At 40.9% G+C, this 16585-nt stretch overlaps 1 protein-coding gene across 1 annotated transcript in view; it reads left to right on the forward strand.

The window, feature by feature from the left end:
- Positions 1-16585, forward strand: part of PCDH15 (protocadherin-related 15) — a 369468-nt gene that overhangs the window by 339415 nt on the left and 13468 nt on the right. Inside the window, exon 28 of the mRNA XM_010566632.1 lies at positions 11793-11969. Coding sequence (XP_010564934.1) covers positions 11793-11969 — 177 coding nt within the window. The remainder of the gene's footprint in view (positions 1-11792; positions 11970-16585) is intronic.

Genomic DNA, 16585 nt, shown 5'->3' on the forward strand with positions numbered 1-16585 from the left:
CCCCCCCCCGCCCCCAGACACACATTTTGCCCCTCCTCTGGAGAAGGCCGGGGGACAGCACTTCTTTGCTTGCACATTTGTCCACTTTGCAGGCTGCAACTTGGTTCAGAGCTGCCCCTAATACAGACTATAGTGGAGCCTCCAAATTCTGAGCACAGAAACTGCATCTGTCAAAATCTAGCACGTAAAATAAAGCACATCTCCAAAAGGTTGGGGCAGTGTGTCTCGGTGAGCTGTATTGCTTCACTATGATTTTATTTCGGTGACATAGCTGTAAGGGAAAGCAGAATTTAGAAAATTTATACTGGTACAATTAATACCACTAACATCTTTACATAAAATTTTAATAGCAAAAAACTGGTAACAGGGTGTCATTATTCAGGCCTAGCAGGTATACAATGTTGTGATGGGGGGGACAGGTAATAGGAAACATTAATGCTTTGCAATAAAACAGAAGTATTTTATCATGCTGGAAGTCAGCTAAAATCCTTTTGGTCAAATATGTTTTAATAGCACTCATACACCACAACATCATCAGCTTCCAGGAGTCAGGTTTTCACTTCTAGCTTGTTTTTGTAAGACAAGGACAATTTTCTATACTTTGTGTCATTAGGCATATAACCGTGAATTAGACAATATGGGAGAGAAAATACTGTAGGAAATAGTTTAAAAACAATCTTTGTACTCTTCTGTCATTTTAATCAGTGATGAATGGCATTTCTCAGATTTCAGCAGGTCTGTTCCATCCTGGCTGTTGTCATACCTTTACTTCTCCATGGAAATTGAAATACCTTAGGCTTTATGATATAATCACTCACTGAAAAAGAAGTGTGTTGTCTCTAAATGGCTCATGTCTTCACTGGGCTAGGAAAGAATATCAACAGATTTGCTTCTGGAGATTTAGGACATGTTCCCCTTTTCTCTCTCTGTTTTGAGCCAGGTGTAAGTTAGCTTTGATAGCTTCTAATGTCAGAAACACTAATGAAGTTGTTCAGGCAATAGTCTGTATTCACAGGGACTCCATTGCCTGGAGCTAAGAATAATAAAGGAGTCTGCTTGCTTACCAGTTAACATCTAGCTTTCCAAAAGCGTCAGGTGTTGGTGTTGGCTGGAGGGATGAAGAACAATGTATCTTTCAGTGACAGTAATAGGAGAAGTTTGCTTCTGCTTTGCTAAGCCCTCAAGTTCACCTTAGCGTGCTGCACTCTACAAATTTTTTCTTCACGCAGTAATTTGTAGCTTTCCTGGGCTTCTGTTTCCTTGAGTGGAGAAGATGAACACGTGTTCTGTACCATGTGTTTCTACATGACATAGGATAGATCTCATGCGAAATCGGACTTAGGCTGTGTTTGAGATCCTCCCACTTCTGGACTGTCCTTGAGCCAAAGGAGCCACCAGCAAGATACAGACAGCTCTTACAGAAGGTGGTTTGAAAACAGGGTGGAACAAGGCTGGTTTGAATGAAGAGAGTCAACTGCATGACACACGTGTCATGGGACTGAGAGCGTGAATGCTGCAACAGGTGGCCCGGCAAGAACAGCAAGAGCAGATAGTATCTCGCCCTTTCACCATCCCTGCAAAAATCTCCTTTTGCAAACACTGGAGCAGCTTGTTTCCAGCTCCCAGCAGGTCTCAGCAGTGTTTGCTGAGTGCCTCAACAATAAATCCTGCCGTAGTCATACACTCACTCCTCTCCTCCAGGGCCCGGAGGAATAGCTGGCATATCCTGCCACAGTCTTGCAAAACAGCCCAGAGCCACATTCCTCAGTGTCCCTGCTCCAAAAAACCTCTTTTCTGCCAGGCTGGAGTCTTTTAAAACTTGTTTCGTGCTGGTTTGGCCCTTGTGCATGGAAGTCTCTGACAGATGTGTAAATATTTCACAGTGAATGAAGCTTTTGAATGAGTACAAAAATAAAAAAAACACAGGCAGGTTTTGAGTTCTCAAAATTAGCTTGCGAGTCTTTACCTTCACAAACACCGTGAGGCCAGCAAGTGAGTGTAGTGTAACATTTTCACTTCTAAGGATAAGCTTTTAAGGACAACCTTTGCCAGAAGAGATTGCATAGCTTGTTTTAAAATTGTTGCATTCTTTACTGAAAATAGTTGCAGAGCGCAAAAGTCTCAGAATTTTGCGTATCTGTACTTGTCTGTTTCACATAGAAATGTATTTATTTCATTGCTAGCTTCAAATTTCTTGGATTTTCTTCTTAAAGTTTAAAAGATTGTGCTTTCCCTGTTTCTGTAAAGGCTTTAATAGTTCATGCAGGACATAAAAACAAAATAATAAGAATTTGTGATTCTTCATGCATGCGCTATACAGAAGATATAAACACAGGCAAAGGGAAGCCAAATAATTTGGAGACCTTCTCAGGCTAAAGTACTTTTGCCTGAAGAGGTTTCTGAGCCATTTCAAATAATGCAGTAATTTATAAAATTAGAACACTTTATATAATTCATTTACAGATAAAAAGACTGTATAATTAGCTAAATTAGTCACTGCAAAGGTTATTCAGCTCGTTGTCCTCTCATTTTGGCACTGGAGTGATAGTAAATATTAATCTCTGAAAATACAACATTTAACCACCAGTTGCAATACTTGGTGATGGAGAATGTTAGGGAAGTGGGTAGATAGGTCATTTTTGAAATTACAGTGATTTTTCACAATAAAATAAATAGTGATTTAAACAACTTTGGAGAACAAGTTATAACAGATTTTCCCCAGCTGCCTGTAATTTTCACTAGAGAGTGGATACAAGGAATTAAGAAATACATAATTCAGTTCTTCCACACTGGAAAGGCTTACTCAGCATAGCCCTGAGATGTATGTTGGTTAATGGTCCAAATAAAGGAAGCACACCATAGAAGAAAAGATTTAAAATATCACTATCTATTTGGCTTAGGAGTTTGGGCTTTTTTGAGGGATACAATGCGTATGTCTTCAGCTGACATTTCTGATAGTGTCGTGATCCTTTGCAGTCATTCAGTAAGCACCTCAGTTTTCCTCCAACTGCTTTAATTTCATCAACAAGCTTTTCATATCCTCTGGACTGCACATCAATGTCAGATTTGCCATTTCTCTCACCCACTTCAATTATGTCTGTTCAGATAGGTCCATTTATGTCTGCTACAGAAGATGACAGAGAAAATGGAGTGAGGCTTAGCGGAAAATTCAGTCGTGTTCCTCTCCTTCAGAAAACTCAGTGAAGGCAGACAACACAGCGTTCTTTAAGTATGGCAGTGTTTGTGAGTGCTTACTTGTTGGGCAAGGAACAGCATTTCAACTAGAATAAAATAGCCAGCTGCATGTTCAGAGCATTTAGTTCTTTGGTTTTCACGTGACTGCAACTTAAATCTCTAGCTAAACTCAGATATGCCACATTACCAAGAGAGACCTGGGTTTCTGTCGTCCTACAGGTAATAGAAATGGCTTGTGAATTCAATTCCTCTGTACCCACTTCTATAGATGGCAAAACATTTTCTCTGAAATGGAATAATCGACTTGCTCACAAAGAGTGCTTTGATGAAATACTCCATAGACATTCCTCTTGAAAAGGCTGGGTTTGCCCTACAGCCTACAAACCCTGCAAAATGGGGATAGTTTTGCTTAGGGAACTTTGTTTCCTGAACTAGAGCTAGCCAAAACCATTTGGGCATCATTTTCAACATTAACGTTAACTTTTTTTGCATTGTGTGTGCTTTCTGAGCTGATGACATGGCTGAAGAAAACACATTTAGCTGCACTTGGACTGCTCTGGAGTTCTTAAAGAACAGTATGAAGATTGTCTCCTCGCTTTCCAAAATCATATGAGGTGTCCCGTGTTGTTCTTTATTCCCTGTAGTGAAAAGTGACCCTGGAAAGAATGGAGTTTCTTTTCCATCCATATGAAGAAAATCTCCTAGTGGTGGTCTAGGAATCTTTCACTGGAAGAGAGGATCTGGTGGAATCACCTCATACTGCTAATAAATGTGCATAGTTACAAAAATAGATAATTGCTTTATTATTTAATAATAAACTATGTAGTAACTATAAATAATTAAACACTGAAAATTTAACTTCCCCCATCAAGAAGTTTCTGTAGCCTCCTGTATTTTCAGGGTGGTCTCGGTGTTGATTCCCTTTTTTTATATTTTGGCTTCATAACAGGCAAGTCACGGTGCCTGTATTGGTGCAAAGGTAGAGGTCTCAAAATACTTGCACTAGTTGCATATTGTGGGCTTTTGAGCCTGCCTTCTCGCTGCATCGCTCTAGTATTTTTCACTCTCCTGGGCTGAGGAATTCAGGTGCGTGTGGCCTCCTGGCCAGACCTGCCTCTGGAAGTGGAATCCAAGTGCTGATGTTCTTGGGTAGCAACTTTAGCTGTCTTCTCAATGTTCATGTGTATCGTGTGTATCTTAGTAGAGGTTAGTCCCTACTTTTCATGACAAAATTACTGGAAATAGCACATGTGATAATTCCAGCGAACTTTTCTTCATGTGTATTGTGGCCTGCCTGTTAAAGGCTGCAATCTTTTAATAGCTTCATGCTTGTAAAAGAATGGGGCAGTTCCATAGCTAAAGAAAATCCACACTCAAACTTGTAATGCAATGTAGAAGTGACCAGGAAGTTTTTTACTAGAAAATCCAAATGTAAAATTAAGTGCTGATCCATAGAGATATACTGAGTGAGTGTTTTGGAATATGAGCTTTCAGCCTGCTAACTTAATAGTTTGCATATATAAAGTCGACTGCCATCATTTCTCAAAGGGGTGTCTGCTCTGCTTTGCTGCATAGAAACTGTGGTCCACTTAAAAGAAATGTCATAATATATTCTATAGCAATATATATACACCACGTGAACATTGTACATCATATATAATTTTATGTATAATCATAGTATATGAGATAATATATTTTATATCTAGGAGCTAGAATGCACAGTCCTCTCTTTAGGGAAATGTTTCAGAACATGGATGATTTCCCTTCCGTTGTGTTTTGCTGTTGACAATAGAGCAAATGGTGTTTTCTAATCTCAGTTGCAGAAGCCAGGCGCTGGCATTTAAAAGGGACAGCTGACATGAGTGCTTTGCGTGGCGCCTGTGTATAACGTTGTATTTTATTTCTTTGTTCCTTCTTGCTTTTTTGGTAGAATGTCGGTATGTTCGGTAATTGGGAGGATGAGTGAATGCTTCTGAAATGTAGCATATTTATCAAGATGTGGCTGTGTATAATGAAATCAGATGTTACGAGGCATCACTGGGATTCCAGCATTCTTGGTACCTTTAGTAAAGCCAGACACAACTACCCCTTGGATGGGCCGCCTTAGAGGTGCTTGTTTGGAAATGTAGTGCCTCTGAAAGCACTCTTGACTGTATTAAAATATCCAACCTTAGTGCACCAGTGTTTTTTCTTCTCCTCAGTCCATGAATTGGTAGAAAATGAGTATGTCTCTCCTGCTGGATATAGTTGCAGTATATAAATCACTCAGACTCGTAGGTTTTCCCATAGGAGAAGTACCATTTTGTTGCTTGCTTTATGATTTTTGCCACGTAATTGCTGAATTAAGCCTAATTACAGGTGACTGGACTTTTTGCATATTGGGGTGGTGGCAGTGAATTTGCCATTAAGCACTCTTCATAGCTAGCACTGACTTTCCTCCCCATTACTAAAAGTTCTTTAGTTACAGGTACTGCTATAGCTGCCTTGTTCTTTGCCTCAGTGCTCGTTGATGCTGTTATATGGGTTCATTTTGCTCCTGGCCCTTTGGTCCACCTCCCCTCTGCCTTTTTCCCTTTCACTTCTTTGCACTGTATTGTTTCATTCTAAATTAAATTGCAAAATTAGCAAATAAATAAATAATGAGATTAGAGACACGTTTGCCACCAACTGGCTGCATCATATTTCATATCCACCCTACGTTTGGCTTTTCTTGGAGAATGCATGTCCTGTAGTTCTCGCTGTGTACGTCATTTAACAAAGCCCACTCCATTTCTTAGCTGATCTTAGCCTCCCTCCGCTGTAATCGGGATGATTAATAAGAGTAGGCTACCTTTATTAAGTTAGGTAATAGAGACCAAAGCTTATTCAACTCCAGCTTTTCCACTTGCGACTTCCACTGCCAGCTGGGAAGCACTGGTTCAGCGATCTCCTTCTCCCCGCCTCCTCTCAATAATACCGAATGTTGTTCTGTTAATGTATTTTCTCTGAAGCACTATAATGCGGTGCATGGCTTCTCAGATAAAGCTGTAAACTTCTGCTTTATTCTGAAATTGCTTACTGTTGCAGTAAAAACCCTTTTGTGCTGAGATCTGAAGATACGTCTTCTGGGTCAAAGTCAAGATGTCTCTGTGTATTATTCTTCGGGTGAGTGTGGTGTAATGTTCCTTCTGTGACTGGGAAAAATGATAAATAAAAAGTTGGAGTGTGTGTAGGTTTTTTGGAGGACAGGATTATACATGATGAGCACAAAAAAGAAGAAAAGAAACTACAGCAATATATAAGAAAGCAAATTTCCTTTATTGTGAGCAATCCAATATGCTTTTATAGGATTAGGGTAAGTAGGTATAAAGACATTGTCTCTGGGTAGGTTTTCTGAATAATTTAGATATTGCTATACGCAGAGTAAATTGGCTCCGTGGTGCTTCTTCCTGCTAGATACGTGCCTTGTGTGGGTATTTTTGGCGCCCAACGTGGGGCATGAAAGAAATAATCTTGGCCAAAAGCCTGTTTTATAAAGAAGCAATAGTCTTAGGCTTGAAATAAGTCCCAGTTCTGGCTTTTTTATTCTACATTACAGCACAAAGCAGGCCGACTTAGCTGACTAGTAAGGGTTTCTTCAGTTGTATTGGCAGCTCAAAGCTGCTTGGTGCCTCTCCAGAGGCCACAGAAGTAGTATAACCTTCCCTGTGCTGTATGTGTGTTGCAATAAGGCATCTGGGAGCTGGGGCCCAAGTGCATCAACCCCCAAAAAGCCATTGCTAACCACACAGGAGGGGCTGGAATTGGTCCTTACTTATTTGTGAAAGTACAGTTGAAAATCCAGGAGTGTAGTTGTCAATTATTAACCTTGCAAAAACTCAACACAGCCAGAATTTGGCTGAAGTTGAGCAAAACTGAGAGTGTACTCGGGTTCAATGAAACTCTTGAAAAGTCTGTATTGATGTGTACTGGCAGAGCTGAATGCTCTCATCTGTACATTGTTGCCAAATTTGCTTACATTTTCAAATAGCTAGGATATGAATTTATTGTTGTTACTAAATTATTCTGGGGAGCTAGAATTTTTGGTGGAGGAGCCAAAAGTTATGCAGGATATCTAGTCTTCAACACTTGTAGCTCCAAGTCTTTTTTTCATTTCTTAAAATACTTTTATGTGCTCCAGAAACACAGCAGGCTATCAAATTACTAGAGAACTGAAACATCTTTCTCCCACAGAATTTTCTGCTATGAAAAATGTGCAGTAATTAAATTCAGGTACTGGTGAGGATCTAAAATGTTCTGCGGATTGAACTGTTTCTTTTGTTCGTGTGCTGATTCAGAGGATATACATACAACTTAGCGATTCAGCTCGAGGGTATAAAACTACTGGAACGTTGCAGTGCTCTTTCCAGCCGTGTCACGCATCTTCTCCGCCAGGGACAACAGAGGGTCATTAAACTTTGCTGCTGACTTACCAAGTCTTACACGATGACTGTTAGTCTAGTTGAGTTGCCATTGCTGCTGGGCTCTCGTGCGGCTGATTCCGTATCTCATATTTTAACGTGAATTAACTGACTCATATGAACTTTCACATTCGTTTCCAAAGAAGCTTCTAAGTAGTCCTTTGCATCTTTCCCAGTAGCAGGATCTCTCCCATGCTGGGGCACGCATCTGGCATGCCAGATTCATGCAGCTGTGGGGAGAAAGCAGCAGGATGCTGCGGTGCCTTAATTTATCCCTGTGTTCAGCAGGGTCTTCTCTGCTTGTAACGGGGTGCAGCAACCTCAGCCCTGCCATGCAGCACGATGCCTCGGATACACGTCAGCTCATAGACGTAGCGCTGAGTGTGGCCCAGGAATGTGGTGCCTTATCCCAGATTTGGGGTTTTGGTCTGCTGAGTTTCAGAAATGTTCTGTGAAGCAGAATGCCACCAGCCAAGGGACAGCTCAACAAACCAAGTACCTGTATTTTTCTGCCTTTCCATTTCTTTTGCATCTAAAGATGAAAAAAATAATCTCTGAGTTTTCAGGATATTTAGGGCCACGTTATGTCCTCAATAACAGTGAAAATCCTCTTGTCCTTCATTTCATTTCACTGATGTCACTGATGGGAATTTGAAAGGTGATGGTAATGAATATGCACTGGGAGGCATTTCTGTTCATTACATTATGTCTGCAGAGCTAAAGGGAGTTAGAGCAGTAGGGAAGTCCCGTCGCCTGTTAAGTTGCTGCTTCTGCTGCCCATTATACCACTGTTGGGAGAATGGTAATTACCCTTGTTGCATTAACGAGTGGCAGACTAATTTTAAGCTAACTTCTGCTGATAAATACAGTGGAGCTGCAGATGCTGTTGCTACTTAAAGTATGCATTTTAAAAATTGGTCCTTGTGAGTAGTACTACAAGCAGGTGGCCACTTTCAGTAGAGTTTTAAAACACTACAGCGTTTTCAGCATCACAAGTTCAGCTGAATGACTTTTAAAATAACTCTGTGGGGAACTGCCCTATTTTTAAGTGCATTCTTTAATTGCTACTTTTCAGTCTTCAGTGCATTTTTATTACATATTTCAACCTAAACATGCAATTTGTGTGTTTCGGATGAAATATTACTGTCATTCCACTATACTTGGTGGTGTTTCTTGCAATGTCAGTTGAAGCCAATGGCTGCAATGTACCTATTTCTCGTAGTCAGAAAGTCATATGCTATTTGTTCTTCAATTTTAATCATGTTTTAGACAAAGATATTCTAAAAGGCAATGAATTCCAGCAGAAGCCATGCCAGGAATTTCTGAGAAAAGGGAATGTTGTTCTGCTAATTCTGCTAAAAGTGACCCTACTTTATAACCTTCCAACCTTAGAGGGCATCTCTGTCTTGAGTGAAATAATAGTTCTGTGCAAGGAAACAAAAGCATCCCCCCCTGCAGCAACAGAAGATGATTATATACTAATTAGGGAGGTAAAACTTTTACATATTTGGTCTAAACACCATTCTAAAGATGGGTTATGGTTTCTTTTAGTCATTTACATTCATGTAACGTTTGGAGGTTTTTTAATAGTTATCTGCATATCCCAGATTTTTACTGTCAAGTTTTACCTGGGAGAATTATTGTTACTGAGGAGCCTGTGACAGGTTATCACCCTAGCTACCAGTTAAGTACATGCCAGAAGCAGAGATGAGTAGAGTTTACCATATCTGCAAACAACAGGAGTGCTTGTTTAGGGGACGCTAGTCAACTAGCAATGTGTCAGACAATCTATATTTTTATTTTCCCTGCAAAAATGGCTCTGCGCTAAGAGTATATATTCAGTGCTAGGCTAGGACCTGGGTCTGGCAGACTTGGATTTTTCAAAATCTTTTAGAAAAGCTTCTTTTTTAAGGGCATGCTAAACTTTCCAACAAAGAGCAGAGAAACTGGATGGATGAATGTGAATCAGTGGACTCGAAAAATTATGAGATGGTGATACTGCTTTGACAGCATTACTTTCCTTTGCAAATCTCGTGTCAGGAAAAAAACAACAGCAAAATGTAACCTCAGCAACTGCTAAAGGTTTTGTTTAAAACAACAAGTGTCTTCTTAAAGTCATTGATATCCTTTTTTATGAGATTTGTCTTCCTCTGCACCCAAGTGCAGCCTTGATATATCAGGCAATGTGTTCCCTTGCTTTTGCCTCCTAACTCAGCTATTGCTTTTTGATTTGATATTCTGATCACATAAATTAGCCCAGAAAATCTTGTATTTTCCCATAACTCATACTTCTGATGGAGTGTTTAGACTTCCAGCTTCTCTTGGTTATTTCGCTATACTTCTTTGCCTTTGTGTCCAGTATTGATGATATTTGCTTTTATGCCTTTTTTTATAAAATGCTCCGTGGACTTTAACCTGAACCCTTCTCAGTCCCAGTTTGGAAACCTCATCACGCCATTAGCAAGTCTGTGTGCAAAGACGCTCTTCGCGTTTTCTCTGAGATGTATTCTGTCCTTGCCCAACAGCTGTGGTTAAAGCTCTTCTGATGGCACTGTCTAAACAGCTTTCCATGTTCCTTCTGGCTCCATCCATTCTTGGCGAGAGTCTGGGTCCCCACCATCTTGGCTGCCAGCCCCAGCTACAGTCTTGATGGGAGTACCAGTTCTCCCTGTTGCATACAGAATTTGAAGGTCATCCAGCTGAGCTGTAATACTTCTAAACTTCCTTTTTGCATTGGATGCACAGTGCAGCGGACACAGAGAAGCAGTCTGCTACAGGAACTCAGCAAATGTCGTGGGCCCCACTAGACTAGCAGACCAGACAAGGAGGAAGGAAACGAATAAATTTTTTTAAAAACTTTATTGAGGTCTTGTCCTTTCTAAAGCAGCTTGTGACAGCGGTAGTGAGTTTTGCTTGTAACTTTCCCTAAACTCTCCATATCTGAGGTGCTTGCTATCTGTGCAGAAACTTCTCATGTGCTCAGTGAGGTCCTTTCCCTATTGGTTTGGTGCTTCTGCAGGCATGCTAGAAGCATTTCAACTTGGCATAGGTGTGCATATTTTTGGTTGGTTTGTTTGGAGGGGCATTCTGCAAACAGCCATTCTCCCTTTGCCTTTTTGAATATTTTAGGAATAACATCACATTTTAAGACTTCTCCCATAAACAGTTCTGCATGGAAAACTGTAGAAAAAGATGAGATTTTGAATTTAGAACAAAGGCTTCCAAAAGCACGTACAAAGATGTCTGCGGACATTCAGTTGTCAAAAAAAAAGGGGGGGGGGAATTTTCAGTATTAAAGTTAAACAAAATTGGTCACATAACAAGAATTAATAAAATGACCTGTAAATGTCATCATCTCTAATAAATTTTAATTCCCCAGAATTGCATTTATTTCATGTATTGACTCATTGCGATTCATATACATATCCACAGACTGTGCCATTCTGTCCTCTGGCAGCTTGTAATGAAGCCTTCTCTTTGGGAAAAGAACAGATTTGTTTTGGTTTATTGTTGTTATGCCCCTGTTATCTTGGGCATAGCTGCCGTTGAATTCTATCAACCTATCTTTCTTCTGCTGGTAGAACTTCTGCAGCTTACTTTATTGTTTTCCTGTGGTAGACGTGTCAGCTCGATATTCCGACTTTCTTATGGCTGATAAAACTCGCTCGGGCCTTTTGGAGTAGCAGGTCTTCTGGCACCTGATATGTTGTGCTATATTGGAGGGCCAGATGAAATATCCCACCGAAAATGGTTGAAGTAGTTGTTTCTGTGGGTGAAAATTTATTGTATGCAGCCTGTGTAAGGCTGGAATTGAAGAGTTTGAAATCCTATAGCTTAGTAAAAGGATGACAGGGTTTTTTTGTGAAATATAGATGGTGTTTCCCATGAGCCATTTAAAACTCAACTGGTGTCATAAATACAAAGAGCTAGACTTAAGGACACTATTTCTGATGACCTCTCCTAACACTGCTAAGCTTTTCCCAAGAGTTCAGCATTTAAGAGGTTATATTGGAGCAGAGATTTTTTTAAAAAGTGCTCTGAAGGTTACCATCCTTCTAAGCCTGTGGTTTCTGTCTACGAGTATCTTTTTTGGGCTGTTGTCAGTCTTGATCAGCACAAATAAATCACTGCAGCTTTCTGGCTCCATCTTGTCTTTAGGATTTTGGAACGCTACGTCCAAGATCAGATTCCCGGTGCAACGGTCGTGGTGGAATCCATCGGTGCACGGAGGTTTGGGGATGGGTACTCTGAAGAGGATTACACCAAGTCCGACCTCATGGTCTATGCAATTGACCCACAAACAAACAGAGCTATAATGAGGAATGAACTTTTTAAGTAAGTATATTATTTGTTGCTCTTCCTATATTTCTATGGACTGTTTTGAAGCCTGTTGGTCTGTCTCTGTTAGCAAATGGTTCAACACAACAGGAACAGAAAAATCTTTTGAAGCAGTTGGTGCATGCCACTACACCTTGCCCTATGTGCAGCGTGGGAGTTTACAGCTTTACCAGGTTCAGTCCATTCCCTTGAGCTGAATGGCTCCCTTACCTGTGATTTAGACATTGTTGCCAGGAGAGCTTGCAATACATTTGGTCCACCCTGTGGAGGAGCTTCCAGTTTAAATTCCTCTGAAGGAATTTACTTTATGTGTACCAAAACTTCTCTGTGATCTCCAAGCAAGGGCCTTGGTGCTCCGGTCGTTGACCTTCAGGCTTTCTGCAGTTTCCATTTGGAGCATGTCTCTTTCTCTTCTTGTGGAAACTGAAGCAGAAGAAAGGGAAGGGGAAGGAAGAGAGGTGGTGTGCACCTAGTCTGAAGCATAGACATCGGGGCATGACCCAGGTGTAGATCTGCATGCAGGAAATCAGCAGGGCTCACAGGTGCCCAGTGGGCTGAGCAGACAGATCTGCATGGGCCTATCCCACCAGCTGCTAGAGGAGATGGTGAACAGCAGTAGATAGGTCACTTATGTTCGTAATTTGATGTTGTTTTGCCTTTTCAGTTGACTTCCAAATAAGCAGTTAAATTCCAGTGTCACATAAAACGTAAGAGATGGCTTTTTATTGACTGATTATACTCTCAGAGCATGCTGCCAGTGAATGGGCCAGCTCTGGTCGCTCCAGCGGAGCGGTTTGGTAGGGTGCCACTCTGCCTGGGCTTTTGCACCTTAGCAGAGCTCCAGTGGGATTTCACTCTGGTGCGCTACTGCTTTGGGGGCCAGTGGTAACTCCGCTCTCTTCCTTGCACAAGAAGAAAAGCCAGAGATTACATGGGTAAGGAAATGAAATTAAGGGAATCTCTTTGCATGGTATTTCTGAGTCATCACTAGTGGCAACTAGGTTCTAAGACAAAATTAGCATCTCAACCTATTCAGCTGCCGATGTATCAATATGGCTGTAGAATCATTTTGTTAGAAGCTCTATTTTTGTGTTTCAGCATTCTGCATATGATTCAAAACAATGGAAATGCAAATCAGGCTCTTCTTCTACAGCAGCCGCTATCTTTTGGATTTTTTTGCACGTGTTTCACCTTTGTGTTTGCTTTTTATCTCAATGAAAACTAGACCAGACTGTTCCATGATGCTATAAAGCAGCATGTCAGTCAGCAGCCTAAAAAGCAAATGGCTGTGACCCATCTCAGTGGACTGTGATTGAAAAAGGGCTTGTTCTCCCGAGCTCTTAATTTAGTACAGATGAATTATAGCATACTAAAGCTCTGCATATATTCAGAGTTTATAGGTTGGAAAAGATCACTGTGATCAGTCTGACCTAGTATAATAAAGACCCTAGGAACTCCCAAAATTAATTCTGCTTTGAGCGTGTCTGTCAGCAAAGCAGCTGCTCAAGAAAATCCAATCAGCTACAACCTTTGTGTTGTTTTTGCAGGGTAATTATTTTTACTGTCAAAAATTAGGTCTTTTTTCTTTTTTTCAATTTGTCTAGATTCAGTTATAGAGTTTTATTATAACTTTCGGTGCTAGATTGAAGCATCCAATTGGTGCTTTTAATTTTGGGTTCCCACCAAGGTCTAGGCTTATGATCACATCATCCTCTTAAATTTTTTTCTTGAGAAGTTCCTTGACCTCTGCACTCTGGGCTAAGTTTTAATTCTTTTAATTGCTTACAGTTTTCTCTGAGCCCTCTCCAGTCTTCCAGCATCACTTTCTGAACTAGGAATATAAAAATCAGATGCAGTTCAGCAGGAGTAGCTTTCAGAGCAGTGGCAAAACAGCCTCCTTCTTTCCAGTGGCCATTTTCTGTTTGTAGGTACCTCCGTGGCTGTACAGTCTTTTTAGGTCTCGGTGATGCACTGGGAGTTTGTGTTTGCTTGTCCACTGCCAGAGCTGCTGATCGTTCCCAGAATGGGGTATCTGTGATTTTGTTCCCAATTTTATTCAAGAGTGGAAGTGGAAATTAAGGAGACCTGTCAGGAAGCCAGCAGAAATCCGTGATAGATAAACATTTTCCTTTCTCTCTAAGGAAAAGTGCCGGTAAATGTGCTTACAGTGCTTCTGTAAGTGACTGTTGTACCCCAACCCACTCCCAAAACTGGTCTCAATAATATGTATCTTACTGCCTTACACCCAGACTATCTACTGATCCCTCTTTATCATTACTTTTCCACTTTTACAGTTTGTAAATTCACTGAGGTCTGTTTTTTCTTCCAGTCATAGCCAGTTCTGAGTTTGGCCAAAGTGGGATCCCATTAAAAACGCTCAAGGTCAAGAGGACATTATTTGATGCTGTCCAGGTTCAGAAAATTTATCAGACCTTCGATGATAGTTGAAAATTCTGACACCCTTTTACTCCTCACTTTGGAAAGCTCTCTGCAAATTTACTGTTAGTGGTATATAAAAGTGCGTGGAGGCAGTTAGCTGTTTCAACTCCATAAAAAGAATCTTTTTTCTGATGCAGACTCTCTTCATGGTCAGAAAATGTCTCCCTCTTCATTTTGGTGCCCTTTGAAAATATAGAAATGTCTTTTTAGAGATGTTTGGGTGTCCAGTGAAATAGGTTAAAAAGCAGTTTGTCAAATGTGAAGGGAAGGTTATTCATTTGCCTGGTCTGCAAATGGGGTATCAGCTCAGAAGAAACCTCATTAAAATGCTACATGTGCCTGCATACTCAGCTTTTCTTTTTCTTTTTATTTTTTTTCCTTTTTTTTTTCTCTTTTCAAAAGCTTTTAAATATTTAAATCAGCAAAATCCTGGGGAATGCTTTCCTGGCTTTAGGGTAGAGGTGAGTAAATGTCAGCTTACTAAAGTAAGGAGAAAAATGAACTGAGGGTTTTGTAGCTTGCTGTCTGAAGTCAACAAGTTTTTGCTAGCAGGTGGGTGAACCTCAAGAGATTTGGCTCAGCTCAGGTGCTTACCCGAATCTAAAAAGAAATTCCTTCTGTGACCATCTTTCCTGGAGTTTTGATCTTTAGAGGGATGGCTCAATGTTCTTCCTGCCCCAGTCACAGGACACAGTAGCAATGGTTGTCCCCTCATTGGGAAGAGATTGCCAGGAGTCACAACCATCCTTCTGCCAGCCAGGAATCTGCTCTGGATCCTAGCAGAAGAGAGATCAATAGGAGAAAGGATCATTTAATAATAAACTGGATGTGATGGGAGAAAGGTTAGAAGGTCAGAAAGAGATGGAGCCCCCTGTTTCAAAAAACTTAATTTGCAATAAGGAATATAAATTTAGCCAAGGTATTTTCCAAGTGTTGAAAAATTTCCTGATGTATATGGAAGAGAGAACTGTGCCAACAGCACAGATCTAGCACATGAATTCTGCTAGCTGTGATTTTAACACAACTTACAAAATTACTGTGTATTGGAAGATACCTGTGGCTTTTCTTAAATGGGCTTTTTGGGAACACCCTGCTGTGTTTCACTTATAAAACATAATGGAGGCCCTGACTTTAACAGAGTTTGTTAAACCTGTCACTGTTTGAAAACAATTATCTGTGAAGGTCTTTTAAGGAATGTGGGGGTAAGTTGAGGACAGAGTGGAGCAAAGCGACCTGTTCGCCTTTGCAGGCGGAGGGCTGCTGGGATACAGACAAATATCACTGGTGACTCATCCTGGTTGGTGCTGGCAGCCAGGCACAAGTCAGAGCAGTGCTGGGGTCCCAAAGGTGCTTGGCTTTTCACTGGAGCTGGGAGGGAAGGGTAGTCGGGACAGTGGATGCCCATCAGCAGCTGAGCAAAGTCACACTCCTGACCGGCTACAGAGCTGCATTTCTGCAAGAAGTAAGCCCCACTAAACCATAGCTAACATTTGAGGCTCCCATAATCACCTCGGGGAAATGTTGCTCCGATACGTCAGGTACAACGCCCAACAGTCGTTTACGAAGTGAAGAGATACAAGGAGGTGCAATGTGCTCCGGTTGTGCTGGATTAACGCTGATGTGCACAATGGCAGCGCGTGCACAGACTGTGCCATATTTGCTACCAGGCTATTTTGAACGGGGTGCCTCACAGCCAGAAGTCCCAAATGACTAGCCTAATTCCATATATTTGCATTCAAGCAAAATGTTTGGCTGGAAAACAAAAGACGTGATTTAGAAGTCATGGACATAACAGCCGTGCTGTGTTCATCACTGCCAGCTGGGGAAAACCCATGGGTCTCTCAAGACATGCTGATTTTTCCCTATCCTGTACTTTGTAAGACTGATACGCAACAAGAGATTCATACTTTTCCTTAAGACTGTCATGACTGATTGCCTGACATTTTTATTAATCAGGAATCTCTCTGGTTACACCAAAAAATGGGTCTGAATAGTAACTGTGCTTTGTTATTTTCTCCCTCTACCACAAAATCTGAAAAGTCTTTGAGGCCACTTAGATAATTTTACAGAGTGAAATGATCAGCCTCCTTTTTTATCTTTTATATGAAAGAAGGTTTGATTTATTGGAGCATAAAAACCAGTTGAATCCAGAAAATTTCTCCTGCATACATTAA

The sequence above is a fragment of the Haliaeetus leucocephalus genome, unplaced genomic scaffold, assembly GCF_000737465.1.
Source record: "Haliaeetus leucocephalus isolate CR32 unplaced genomic scaffold, Haliaeetus_leucocephalus-4.0 Scaffold216, whole genome shotgun sequence".
Taxonomy (NCBI): Eukaryota; Metazoa; Chordata; class Aves; order Accipitriformes; family Accipitridae; genus Haliaeetus; species Haliaeetus leucocephalus.